The sequence below is a fragment of the Caretta caretta genome, chromosome 1 (genome assembly GCF_965140235.1).
Source record: "Caretta caretta isolate rCarCar2 chromosome 1, rCarCar1.hap1, whole genome shotgun sequence".
NCBI classification, from domain to species: domain Eukaryota; kingdom Metazoa; phylum Chordata; order Testudines; family Cheloniidae; genus Caretta; species Caretta caretta.
This window is the reverse complement of record NC_134206.1, coordinates 232,361,409-232,375,923: the sequence shown is the minus strand read 5'-3', so window position 1 is coordinate 232,375,923 and position 14,515 is coordinate 232,361,409. Positions and strand designations below refer to the sequence as shown.

Here is a 14,515-nt window from a genome sequence, read left to right as displayed (position 1 = left end):
TTGCACCACTGGGCCCTGCTGCTTCCTCCACCCCGCATTGCCCCAAGCTCCCTTCCATGGCCTCGCACCCCAAGCTCACCCTGCTCCTTGTCTCTTGACCATGCTGCCAAGTAAGGCCGGCCCTGCTGACGCCCTGCTGCCCTGGGGTGAAATCCAGAGCTGGAGCCCCACAGCTGGAGCCGGGGAAGAGGCTGAAGCCCAGAGCCCTGAGCTTGGAGTCCTGTAGCTGGAGCTGGGGGGTGTGGAAGCCTGGAGCCCTGCCCAGAACATGGGGGCAGGCTGAAGCACAAACCCTGCCACCAGAGCCTAAGGCTGAAGGGGGATTAAGCCCACCCCTTTAGCCCTGTGACTTAGCTGGGGAAAGAAGGGAGAGGCTGAAGCCCACCACTGGAGCCTCTGGCTGAACCAGGCAAGGGGGACTGGAGCCCGCTCTGAGTCCCGCGACTGAAGATGGGAGGGAAGGACTGATGCCCTCCCCTGGAGCCCCTGGGTGCTTTGCCCCCTCCCTCATCTCTGCCCAGGATTCTGTAGTAGCTGCAGGAAAACCGCCATGGTGGCCACAGCCACGGTGGCCGCATTTCAGAGATGCTTGAATGCCTGTGCAGAGAGGACAGCATCTTGATTTGTAAGGCTTCATCCACTCCACACAATAAACTACTTAACTCAGGAGGATGAAAGACTGAGTCAGCCCTGATAGGATCTTAACCAATGTTTCCATCCACAGCGGTGTTCTAAAGATCTCATCTACAGTGGGGAGAAAATGGCATTAATAAGCCATTGTAAACACCATTTAAGAATGGTGCCTGTAACCATGTTTTGAATATGCTTTGCCTGGCCACCAGTACAGATCAAATATACTGTAACTCTCTCTGGACAAGTAGAACACATCTTTTACCCCCATTGACAGGTCCACATTAGCCAGTTAATCTCTCCATCCGCAGGAACTACTTTATGCTGTGTTACTTGTAATAGTTTTATCCCCAGTGAAAAAAGGTACCTCAAAACATAATGGATCTAATTCATCTCCACTGCTACTCCAGTGACCTCAATGGGGTGACATCAAGGATGAAACCGGACAGACATGTTAACCCTTGAACTGCCTCTGGTCCCGTAATAACGCCTTTCCCCTTGCTACCATTAAAAAAAAAAAAAAGCATGCCAGGTCAGGTTACGGCACTGCAGTTTCCCAGGCACTTCTCTAAGCCATGTGTTGAAGGCCCCCCTCAGGAGGCCCTAGTCTAATATTTCATCTCCTGGAGACCAGGTGGTCTTTGCTCATGACAGAAGCAGAAATGGGAGCATCACTGTGTCTAAAGGAAACCATGCTAAAAAGCATAAGGGGCTGTTTGTGGCTCTACACTGTTTTTCAGGAAAGACTTTTGAGCTGAGCAGTAACGGTGAGTATTGTAGCTTTTTAAAGGTGGCTCAAAGTCTGTAAACCAATTGATCATTTTGGATATTGCTCACCTAGAATTAAACAAGTGGGTTCTAATTAACACAGTTTAAATCTTAGGAAGCTTTAAATCTCTCTGCTTCCCCACAAGCAGCAGCCGACTAACTGTAAATGTGTATTTTTCCCCCCTCCTTCAGCTCTGAAATGCAATGAAGCAGCAGCCTCTGGTTACCTCAGAGGCACATACATACAGTGTGAGAATGGATGCCTTGAGGATATACACTGATGCTGATGACAGGCTTCTTGTCTCCGGGTCCCATCTGTCCCTGGAGAAGCGAGTTTTACCAACACTACTGCTTCTTGCACTGGTATCTCTCTCAGGAATCATGCCTGCTGTGGTTGCCAGGGAATCAAACAACACATGTGAGGAGATCCAGATCCTTCGAGGCATCCCGGACACAATAGCCTTTATGGGGAAAGTATTTTACTACCCAGTACCACCATTTGCCTTTCAGGGAAAGATAACCCAGTACAAGGTAATACTGAGTTAAATACACTCTTCTGTATAATATATTATTTACTCTAGATCTTTTCAATTATTTCTAGTTAATTACAATACAGCTCAGGAATACCTGCACGGAGAGGGATTTTTAATAAGACTATTTTAAAACCTAACTTCGATTTCAGCATAACAATTAATTATATATTAAAGAAACACCCAAAACATATTTTAGGCACTAAATAGTCTTTAATGTCAAACATGGCTGCTGACTGCAGTCTCAAAAACATTCTTTTTTAATAATGTCAGCTTTTCCAGAGATCCCCTGACCTGCTCATTTAATACTCCAATATATTATCTACATTTTAGACAGAAAGACACATTTATTTTTTATTGTTAGCAACAAGACTTTGTATTGCACATTATTGCAAAAACATGACTTCTCCTCCAATGGAACTGTGGCATACATAGTAAAATATGGACTGTCCTTGTAATGGAAAAGCTTTCACACCAAGAACTTATGCAAGAAATAGGCCAAGAGGAGGACAGGTTTTTAGAAATCTGGTTTCCTTTTTACTGTACTTACAGGAGGATGAGTCCCCAGCCAGCAAAACAGAATCTTTAGCCAGTTTCTTTGAATATTAAGCTGATCCTGAATAAGTAATAAATGATGTAGTACATTAACATTTTATTGTAACTTTGCCTTAATAAAAAGTTGCAAAACAAAACAAGACAAAAAAACAATTGTAATTAAATAAAACCCTATTGATAGCTTACAGCTGTGTTTAAGAACATCTGCAGCTGATTCTGTTGACTAGCTTAGTCTTTTCTGCACAGAGCTTTTGTTGTATACTTTTCAGCTATCATAGTGATGTCCATGTTCTGCTCCTAGAACTCAGTACATCTTTTGTCCTATTATGGAATAGATTACGTTGGCTAATGGTGCAGATTTGCCAAAATGGTTGGAGTTCAATCCTAACACAAGTACACTGCAAGGACTGCCAATGAACAAGGAGAATGGAGAATACCACCTGAATATAGCCGCCCAGGAAGATGGGTGTGTTCAGAAAACACCAAGAGCCAATGTAAATTTCACCCTTCATGTTCAGGATAGCATTCTGATCCCAGAAAAGGAGACTGGCTTAAGTCACATGCCCAAGGGCAATATGTGAGTATCCTTAATGTCAGCAACTTACAAATGCATTTGGCCAAAAGCACCAAAAAATGTGGATGCATCTACCCGATGCAGGATTTGTTTATTAAGGAAAGTGAAGCTGAAGAAAAGGGTGAGGAAGTGTGGGTTGAATGGAAGGAGGCAGACACAGGGTCAGATTTAGTACCCACTGAAGTTAAAGGAGTCTTTCCATTGACTTTAGTGGGCACTAGATTGGGGACTATAATCATCAAGGAAGCTGGGGTCTGTATGGGGTGAGGAGCGTCTCAAAAATCAACACTGGGATGGAGAGCTAAGAGGTGGGAAGAAATTTTAATTTCCTAACCTACAGATGATAGATAACTATCAAATGCATGGGGGGGGTCGGGGCAGCGGAGCAGGGCAAGGGAAGAAACAGTAATTGAATGCGTACTACAATGTTCTATGACCAGAAAGGAGCCAGGACCTGTTCTGACCCAGAAAAAGTATGGTTGATAAACTGTTTATTGTGAGATCAGAATAGGAGATCATGAAGCTAAATATAAACAACTGTAATTATATACAAATACTGCCTGAATGGAATGGGGACCTGAAATTTATCCAGGTAAGAGGGAGCTTGGCTAAGAGGTAGAGTTTTCCCATGTAATTGATGTATGTCAGGGGACATGCCTAAATTCAAACAACAGGAATTTTCACATAAAAGGGGGTCAGATGAAAGGAGTTTTACTGTCTACATTTTTGGACTTTCAGTTTCAGTTCTGAAAGATGTAGGAGGGACAGCTCTCTCACCTCTGCCGAGATCATCATCCATGCTGCAGCTGAATCGCTGGACGTTCAACAACGCCTCTTTCTGGTATGCACCATGGCAGAGTATCTCCATCTGGATCCCACCTCATTGGCCCTAAATCCATATCGGGGTTTGATACACACAAGCAGGAGGAACCTAACAATACTGGCTGAAGATATTAGACACATCAGCTTCATGGAAAGCCATTACATAGGACTCTATTGGCCCGTTGGATGTGGAGTTTTTGCAATGCTCCATGAATTAATTCAAGTTCTAAGACACAATGTTGATTCACACCATCTCTCACAGCTCTTAGGATATGAAATTGCAGGCTGGAGAATAATTAAAAGAGAAGGATTTGAAAGAAAACGTTCAGGAAGACAACGCAGACAGTTAATGGTTACACCAACACCTACACTGAAAATGACTGAAACCATGGTGAAGCCAACTGCGGAAGATGTCTTCACTACTTTGCCACCAAATTCACTTGTTTACTTACACAGAAAGACTGCGGTATCACCTGTTCAGACTTGGTTTTCTTTCCACAAAGCAAGCACAGCTGTCACCAGTTACACGGATCTCATTCCACTTTTGGTAACAAGCCAAGGGAGTTTAGGGGCCTTAGAAATGGACCCATCACAGAACTTTCAGAGTAAAAGACCAATGTCTAGTACTATTTTTCAAGATCTCTCTGCTTTTGCTTTTCCTGAACTTTCACCTTCTTTGATCATTACAGCAACCTCTCTATCAACAGAATTTAAGGGGCCGCAGAATACAGTTTCCAGTATGCCACTCTTATTAGAGCAACCACAATCTCACATGCAAGAGTTGGATGCATTTTTGCAGTCTGGCAAATCAGAGCCATCAAGGCACCATTTTCTATCAGTCCTTTCTTTTGACATCGCTGAGCCAACTGGTAAAGGCCAGTTTTCAAGACCCATTTACACTTTAGTGACAGAGACACATTACGAATGGCCTCTAATCTCTCCAGAAGTATCTCCTGTTAAGACAGCACCTCAAACACATTTTCCAGAAGAAATATTAATGACATCGGTTTATAGCCGTCAGGAGGACAGCATCTCGGGTTATGCCCATTTTCCTGAATTTGGAATACCGTCTAGTGCAACCATCTCTCCAGAAAAGCTGCCTTCAACGTTCATATCAACTTCAGTACAACTGACTACGTTATTTGGCTTTACACCTCCTACTGATGACATGTTTCTACTTTTGTCAGGTGGTAGTAGCCATCTGAGTCAGGAGCTATTTAATGGCTATGAATACATGTCTAATTCTTTTATGACTATCCCACAGACGGACAGATTTCCGTTTTCTGAAGGAAAAACCTCAGTTCCTTCTATAATCCACATGGACACATTAATTTGGGATAGAGAAGCCAACTCAAGCCATGTTACCCCCATATTGGGTTCTTCTATTTTAAGTAGCACTTTCCCCAGTGATGCTGGAACTTCTCAGGAAACAGGTCTGACAGCTCAGTCCTATCCTGGTAATGCTCCACTGCTTACTCTGCCTACAGATTTTGCTGGCTTTGACAGCTCTGAGCTGTCCAGACCAACAAAGATATTTACTTCTTATGACAGCAGCAAGCTCAGAACACAAAATCATTTTCCAAGTGTTTTACCTAGTGGCACAAAGGATTTAAATTCAGACAAATCTCTTGGAACCAGAATGCCTTTGCCAACCGTCACAATGTTTACCCTGGAGTTGACCGAAATGTCAAACATCCAATCCTACACTGCAGAAATATCTGCGAGAACTATATTTAATGCCACTTCTCATCTCTACAACAATGCACAAGGTACGTTTCAGGTTTGTGTCTTGTTATTCATGGTATTTATGGAAATGCCGACTAATGTGAAGGGAGTTGGTGGATTCTCTCCTGATTCTAGCACACATGAGCCCACATCCACTCTCAAAACACCTAATCGTAGCGACCTGAGGAGAGGGGATAGCAACTGAATGGACTCAGAGACTCTGCTATACCCTAGATCTTGAGGTAGTACATTTCTCAGGCCATTGAAAGAAGCTTTCAGTGCCACTGCTCATGCAGCTTCCTTTGTGGATAATAATTTGCCTGTAAAAAAAAAAAAATGATAAGTGGTAATTGCGGCAGATCTTAAATACTAGCAAAATGATGTGAAGTCTTGTGGTCCATCTTTGGTTCATATTTCTAGATTTTGGAATGAATTGAGTGCCTATGTCAGTCTGGCCATTTTCAGCGTATGACCCAGTAACTGCCCTTCACAAAAGGGTTTTTATAACGTTCAGTCTCTATTTTGATGCTCAAGTAGTGAAAATTTGTAGCTCTAACTATTGAGGCTGCCAGTGTTCAGTCACTTATCAAAGGCCACAGGGGAGCAACACAACCCTTGGGAGATTTTCCCACCAATATGTTTGGAAGGACATGCCATTCGGTGCTTTTCAAAAGTATCTTTCTAATCCAGTGATAGCAGCCATCCTGGTGCCGGTTCAGTCAGCCGTGTCTACAGGAGGGGGCGGGGAGTGCATGTGCTCCAGAGTCAAGCAACTCTCCCATTACCCTCTTCCCACTGAACACTTGGCTATACATATTTTCAACTTGAGACCAAAGTGACCTTTAATATCAACTTGCTGCATAATAAATAAATTAATAAAATAAATTAATGCCTCACATGTGTAGGCTTTACACATTCAATGTTAATTAATGAATTAATTGATTCTTAGTACCACTGTTGCCACCTGGCATCATTCCCATTTTAAGGATGGGAAATCAAGATGGAGAGGTTAAGTAACTTGACCAAGACCACACAATGAATCAATGGCAGAATTAGGTAGCTGCCAACTCATAAATGAGGAAATTCACATTCCATTCTCCTGTGGCTTCTGCCTCAACACACACCTTTTCCACTAGATTTTATTTTTTTGTAATCACATGGTTAAAAAAGTCTTATCTCTGTGTTACTAACACTGGAACTTATCAAAACAAATGTGGTTTTTTTTTAAAGCCAGAATATCTCCTCTAATACTGTAACAAATATTAATCATTTCATTTTCACAGAGCTGGTACAGATGTCATCTTCATTGGTCTACCAAGATACAAGCAGCTTGCCATTCCCCACATATGAATCACTGCAATCTACAAAAGTTGCATGGGTTCATCCTCTGTTTTCTGTGTCACAGGTGTCTCAGGACATAACTCCAGGTAATATACACAATTACTTTGAAAAGCACAAGCATAACAAACTTCAGTCTCTCCCAAATGCAGAGTGGCTCCTCCCTTCTAATATCAGCCATAGTCAGAAGTTGGAACGTATTTTTCTAGTCTTGCAAGATCCCTCTGCCTCCCTGCACTTTCCAGAATTCAGAAGTCTCCTTCCTACTTCTTCATGCTCCATCATGGAATTTAAAATCTCTTGCCCCTCTGATCTAATCTCTGACTCTTCCCACGCAGGTTCTCCTCCATCTGTACAGCAGCCGCACCAGAGGACAGGGCTGGGGGCAGGACAGCAGCCAAGCCAGAGGAGCTGCCTGTGTGTGGCCACCTTGTGGCCCCATGTTCTGCTCCTTTCCCTGCTGTGGTTCCCGGGAGAGCCCTGTGGTTCAGGGGTCTCCTGGGAACCGCAACGAGGAAAGAAGCAGAATGCCAATAGCTCCTCTGGTGGCTGTACCACCTCCAGCCCCATAGGGCTGTCCCAGGAACCACAGCGTGGAAAGGAGCAGAACGTGGGGCCACCGGGCGGCCCCATGCCCGCAGCTCCTCCGGCGTGGCTGTACCACCCCCAGCCCTGTCCTCCGGTGTGGCTGCTGTACAGATGGAGGAGACCCTGCGTGGAAGGGTTGGGGGCGGTACAGCTGTGCTGGAGAAGCCGCAGGTGTGGGGCCGCTTAGCGGCTCCATGTTCTACTGCTCCTCTTTCTAGTATGCCGTACCAACTATAAATATCTTGCTGGTACGGCGTACGAAACCATAGCACCCTACTTGCATGGCTGGAGAAAAGGGAATATCATCTCCATTTCCTTCCCTGGCCTCTTGGAGTGTTGCACTGTTTTCCACCTCCTCTTCCCTTCTCCCATTTGTACCCACCATTCCCAGAATGGAAGTTCAAAAGGCCCTGCAAGGTGGTTGCCAGGCATTCTAAAAGCCCGGATAGCTACCCAACGTAATGCAGATAAAATAAGTGAAATAGCTTTTTTCCCTTTGAAATGGTCTGAGGAACTACTGTCATTAGTGTAAAGGAAACAAAGAATGTAGACAAAAAAACCCGTCAAACTTGAAACCAATCAGAAGCAATTAGAGGATACTCAAAGCAATGAAAAGTAATTCAAGTCTGGGATTTGGATTTTGGGTACAACTGTCACAGAATACGAAACTTTAATGAAGGCTGTCTGTGATGCCCAGATCTTTCAGAAATTGCTATTGCTTTAATGAACGTGAGCCATTCTTCATCTAAGAAGACACTGGAGGTTGAATCATACCTTGCCATCCAAGATTACGTGACCCTCCTAGTTAAGGGGAAGGTAGTTGTTATGGATATTATAGAAACCCAAGTGCAAGGCTATAGCTTCCTGATGAATCAGTAAGAGGGGAAGTGACTGAAGGGACTTCAAGCTATCTTCAGCATAGGTACAAGCATCATTTTGCACGTGGTAGACGTTACCTATTTCATAGGAAAGTGTCATTTGTGGTGCTCAAGAAAGGATGGGTCAAGGGATGCACTGGAGAGGGGGCAGGGACACACTGACCCCAGATAAGAATCTGTGTGACTGATTAGTTGCCATAAGTTTTACCAGGTTTCTTTATCATCATTCACTGTCAGCCAGGCTGTTTGTTTCTAGTAACTTTCCCTCCCCATTACTTCATCCTTTGTAGGTCAAACAAACACTTTCCCTAAAGTTGTTAACTCCATTAAATTCATAACAGCAACTATTGGATGCAAGTTCCATTTTTCAGTACCCGCTGACACATTTTATGATCAGGAAGATGGCAACTCAACTCAGTTGACTCTTGGAATAAACCCAGTCGATGGCTCACCATCAGGGCCAGAAAGCTGGCTTCAGTTTAATGCGTCTCACCAAGCCATGTATGGCTATCCACTCAGTACCGATTTTCAGTATTCACCTCAGGAGTTTGTACTATCTGCCACAGATTCAGGGGGTCTGACTGTTTGGGAACCTCTCATCATTGAGCTTTTGAAGCCCACCAGCATTCCATGTCATATTTATACCATCAGAACGAAAAATAGTTACTGCTCATTCCTGAGACAGAGAGAAAGGGTTGGTTTATTCCTTGACAAGCTTTCTAAATATTTAAACTCCAGCAGTCTCAAGAGCATCACACTGACTGCCCTCAGACCTGGGTCCACTGTAATCTCATGGTACAACAGGTCTCTGTGTACAAGCACCAACAGATCACTGAGCTGGTGCTCAAGAGATGAAATCCAGGAAGTGCTGAATAAACTAAGAGTACCTGATGGGAATGTCAGCCCACACTTCGCTGAGGCAATGTTGCCAGAATACAAAATTGACATAGTTGAGAAGGTTTCATATGGAGGAATCTGCTTGCCCACTACAAAGCCATTTAATGGATCCTTGACTTTAAACAGTACCTTCCCTACATATAACGAAGAAAGCAATTCTCGGATTAGAAATATCTTGCTAATTAGCTTAAGTGTAACCGTCATGGTGGCTCTGATAATTGTTGCCCACCGTTGTTATAAATATCACAAGAAGATTCTTGAATCACGGTCTATGACTTTTCAGGGAAGAGCCTTATTTGACTATATTGACCTGGAAATGGACATGCTGAAACCCCGCAAAGTGCCTGTACTTCAACGGGAGGTTCCACCCACGCTGCATTTATGGATCCCCGTGCCACCTTCTTCCCAAGAGCAACCTTGCAGGCCCAATGTAACTTCTGTTGCCTCAAGACTGCCTCAGTCTCTACCACCTTTCCAGCCTCCAAAATATCAACTCCCACCTCATTATAAAGTAGATATTACTAGCTGCAGTGACCAAGGCAATATTCACAGAAGAGATTACCCTAAATCTGGATTATACTAAGAATCTGCCTCAAAAGAGGCACGTTTGTCTTTTACTCAGGAAGAAGATGCACAAATGATAAGCGTCTTAACTTTGTATTCTGTTTTAAATTTGAAAAAGATATTAAACCCTAAAAAAGTTACAAGGTGATGTTACAATACAGAATTCTGGAACTAACAATTAATGCAAGATGCCAAAAGAAACAGATTTAGGTAAAAAAAACAAAAGGTTAGTGGTTTGTTTTGAAGCAACAGATTGATATGGAAGGATTGCCAAGAGGCAAGTACTGACACAGCTCAGACAGTGCCTATATATAGGACCCTACCAAATTCACGGCCATGAAAAGTTTGTCACAGACCATGAAATCTGGTCTCCTGCTGTGAAATCTGATCTTTTGTGTGCTTTTACCCTATACTATACAGATTTCACGGGGGAGACCAGCCTTTCTCAAATTGGGGGTCCTGACCTAAAAGGGAGTTGCGGGGCTCAGTCACAAAGTTATTGTAAGAGGGGGTCGTGACATTGCCACCCTCACGTCTGCGCTGCCTTCAGAGCTGGGCAGCCATAGAGTGGTGGCCATTGGCCGGGCACCCAACTCTGAAGACAGCGTCCCCCACAGCAGCAGTGCCGAAGTAAGGGTGGCAACACCGTATCACGTCACTCTTCCTTCGGCACTGCTGCCTGCAGAGCTGGGCGGCCAGAAAGTGGCAGAGGCTGACTGAAGGCCCAGCTCTGCAGGCAGCAGTGCAAAAGTATGGTATCGCCACCCTTACTTCTGCGCTGCTGCTGGCGGCGGCTCTGCCTTCAGAGCTGGGCTCCCGGCCGGCAGCCGCCGCTCTCCAGCTGCCCAGCTCTAAAGGCAGAGCTGCCACCAGCAGCAGCGCAGAAGGGTGGCAATATTGCAACCCCCCTACAGTAGCCTTGCAACCCCCCCACCTCCTTTTTGGGTCAGGGCCCCTACAACCCCCCTACAACACCGAGAAATAGATATATCTTGATTTAAATGACCTCTTCAGGTCAGAATAGCATTTCTACTTCTCTATGAAAGATTTCTCCCTCTTTATTAATAACAAAAACTTCATACCTTTCATCTGAGGATCTGAATATATTTTAAGTGTCAAGCCGCAGAACATTCTGAAAAACTGGAGTAGAAATATCAGCCCATTTTATAGAATGCTTAAATAACTTCCCCAGACTCACACAGCAAGCTGATGATGGGAATGAGGAAAAGAACCCAAGTCCCCTTCCCTAACCATTAGGTCGTAATCACACATTTTATAGATATTGGGTAAATTTTCCAAAAGTACCTAAGTGACATTGGCCCAGATCCTCAAATGTACTTAGGCTCCTGGAATTTAGGAGCCTAAATACCTTTGAGGATCCAGACTCCAGAGCCTAAGTCTCACTTAAAGTCAATAGAACAAAGGCTCCTGAATGCTTAAGTTATTTTTGAAAATGGGACTTAGGTGCATTTGAAAATGTTACCTGTTAATTACTCGTCTCAGACTTGGGTGAAGCAAGAGAAACTCTGGGAGACTCTGGATATTTAAGTGTTTGTATCCCAATCTTTTCAAACCTGTATTTAAAAAAATACAAAAAACTCACGTACATTCCATTTCGTAAACTATAAAAGCAAAGCAGTGTTTTTAAAAGGAAGATCGCGGGGGCAATTATGCCAATGAAAACTGCACAGGCTCACACTCTCCACTGTGGACCAGACCAGCTCAAGATCTTGGTTCCAGTGCCACGACATATTCAAAGAAGCCATAAGGAAAAGAATTTATATGTAAGGTGTATATCCAACAAACTGAAAGTTCACCACACAGTGTTATAATCTAACATACAAGATATTTAAATTGTTCACTAATTCACACATACCTCTGTAGACTTGTAGAAATTCTCCCTCAAATTACCATCTCCTTCCACTTTATGCTTTTTTGAAATGCCATAGGATCACATTATAGAGCACTCTGGGAAAGGGCGCATCCATGAAATGCACTCTGCTGTGATGTTGCACCATGTTAAAATAGTAAAGACTTTGATGGGAAAGGGCCATGAGACCCACTGGCATTATAACTATGAAAAATATATGTCTATCCTTCAAATATACCAACAGCTACAAAGTAAATCCTCTTAGGATAGCTATTTGTTCTCTGCCAATGCTACGCTCTTGTAAAAGTAAAAGTAATGATATTTTGCACTTAGAACACAATGAAATAGCTAATAAAAAGAACAATCTTGATAGAGCTATAAAATGTGGATTAATATAGAAGTAACAAAACTTGCTTTATAGCTGATGGTGAGATTGGCTTGTTTCAATAGGCACTACCTATAAATGTCCCCTTTTCTTCATCTGCTTAGACATTGTGACTGCATGTACCAGCATACATCATGGAAAATGTACTTCCAGAGCTACTGATAACGTATCATTAATTTATATTGAAGACTATTCAAACAGCACCACAGTTGCTGGTGTGAACAAGAAGCATTGAAACTGTTGACAGTATCATCCTATGCCTAGCCACTGAGCTATGTTCTTTTTCTGTAACAGCGGTTGAATCATTGTGAATGTGGCCTCAACACCCTGGTTTAGAATCAAGGATGATCATAGAATATCAGGGTTGGAAGGGACCTCAGGAGGTCATCTAGTCCAACCCCCTGCTCAAAGCAGGACCAATCCCCAACTAAATCATCCCAGCCAGGGCTTTGTCAAGCCTGACTTTAAAAATATCTAAGGAAGGAGATTCCACCACCTCCCTAGGTAACGCATTCCAGTGTTTCACTGGAAGTTTGGACAGAAAGTCACCCAAACCTTTAATTTCTGTTAAAAGTCCAGAACATCATCTCTGACGAGTGCTCAGCTCTAGGAAAAAATCCAGCCATTTATTTTGAGAATAGTTATTTATTTTATTTTATATATATTTATTTATTTTGGTGCCCATGTTTGAATATCTTGACCCAAAAGACCACCTCATGCAAGTTTATTAAAACCTCTCCAGAGAGGAGGTATGAGGCTTCAAAGGGGCTATTGCAGAGGAAGGGTGGGGTTGGGTAAGCGTCCAAAGGGCAGAACAAAGATAATTAATATAGCATATAATACATGTAACAAGCTCACTTACCTCACAGGACTGTTGTGAAGCTTAAAATGATATTATGGCCCCAATTCAGCAGGAAATTTAAGCACATGCCTTACTTTGAAATGTAGCAATACCTTAATTTATTCAATAGGATTGCTCATGTCCTTAACATTAGACACATGCTAAAGTACCTTGAGAATTGGGGCCCATTTGTTTGTAAAGTGCTTTGAGATCTTGTATGGAAAGTACTTCAGAAGAGCAAAGTATTTTTATTGAATCATGTAGCTATTTATTTGGGTTGTTTATGCAGTATGTTTGTTTTTAACAGAACATGCAGGATTTCTCTTTCTGTGATTAAATATTCACATAAATATGTTAAGTGTGCAGCCTAATATTTATGGAACATTAGGATGGGACAGGTAGAAAATGCCCAGATACAAAGGAGAAACACTTCTGCTTGATGTTTCTTTACAAATAACAGCAACTAATGCTGAATGTTGACATTTAAATGCTCAGCTTCCAGACTTAAAATCTTCTTCACTATAGACAAGAGGAAGTTCACATCAGGCAGTGATCTCAGGCTGAGTAAGTTTTAAGATGAGAAACAGACATAAAATTTTAGGTGCTGCAAGAAGTGAGGATGGCAATACAGGTCTGCGCTGGCCTCATTTTAAGCCCATCTTCAACCCAACTAACCCAAACTCATGTCAAGTCGCTTTCAGACATGAGTAACACTTCCCCCAAACTTGTGTTAACTTTGTGGCCTCATCCTTGAGGCTTGGCCTCAAGGAAGCTTCCCACTCCCCACATCTTGTGACTGCAATTTGTCTCCAATTGTCTCCTGCCTATGGGGTTGGCAATGTGGTGGCCCATGTGCCCTGCTCCTGCCTCACTTCTGTGTGTGCACTGTGGATTGAGAGGTGCTGTGACTTGTTGGCACACTCACTCTGCACAACACTGAGAGCAGCGAGGTGGTGGCAGTCAGTGGGAGCAGGGCATGCAGCTGCCACTGAGCTGCCAACCTCAGGGGCAGCAAGAGATGATCAGAGAACCCAACCCAAGCCTGAGAGAGTAGGTTGTCTTCACATCTGAACCTGATACTTGTAATCAGGTCCTATCAGATTGCAAGGCTCGAAGTGGCACTTTTCTTTCTGCATCAGCACTGAATCAATACCTCAATATCATGCTAGGAGACCCTCTGCTGCAGGACGTGCTGTCTTTCAGATAAGAGGTGGAAATGAAGGACTTGAGTATTTGTGGCCATTAAAGATTCTATAGTACTCTCAAGAATAGGGAGTCTTTGCAGAGATCTTTCAAATGAGACCTTATAAAAATCAGTCCTGTCTGCTCTGAGAGGACTTTCAACATCTGTAAGCTTTTTTTTTTTTTTTTTAAACAAATGCAGAGATTTGCCCCAGCGTCTTTGGTCAAACAGCTGGGGGAGGGAAAACTTTGAAGTGCTGTGAAATGGTTGCCTTCCCATCCCAAAGGTCACTGGATTGCAGCAGTGTGACACCAAGCTTTGAGAACCTTCGCAATCTCCATATAAATGTAAAACATGACAGACAAAA

General features: G+C 43.2%; 1 protein-coding gene across 1 annotated transcript; it reads left to right on the top strand.

Moving 5' to 3' along the window:
• Positions 1-1,653: 1,653 nt before the first annotated feature.
• Positions 1,654-10,012, top strand: LOC142071129 (uncharacterized). Its single transcript, XM_075125573.1, has 5 exons — positions 1,654-1,929; positions 2,819-3,060; positions 3,796-5,648; positions 6,888-7,031; positions 8,699-10,012. Exons 1-5 carry the CDS (start codon positions 1,654-1,656, stop codon positions 9,886-9,888), a joined length of 3,705 nt encoding a protein of 1,234 aa, XP_074981674.1. The 3' UTR covers positions 9,889-10,012.
• The last annotated feature ends 4,503 nt before the right edge of the window (positions 10,013-14,515 follow it).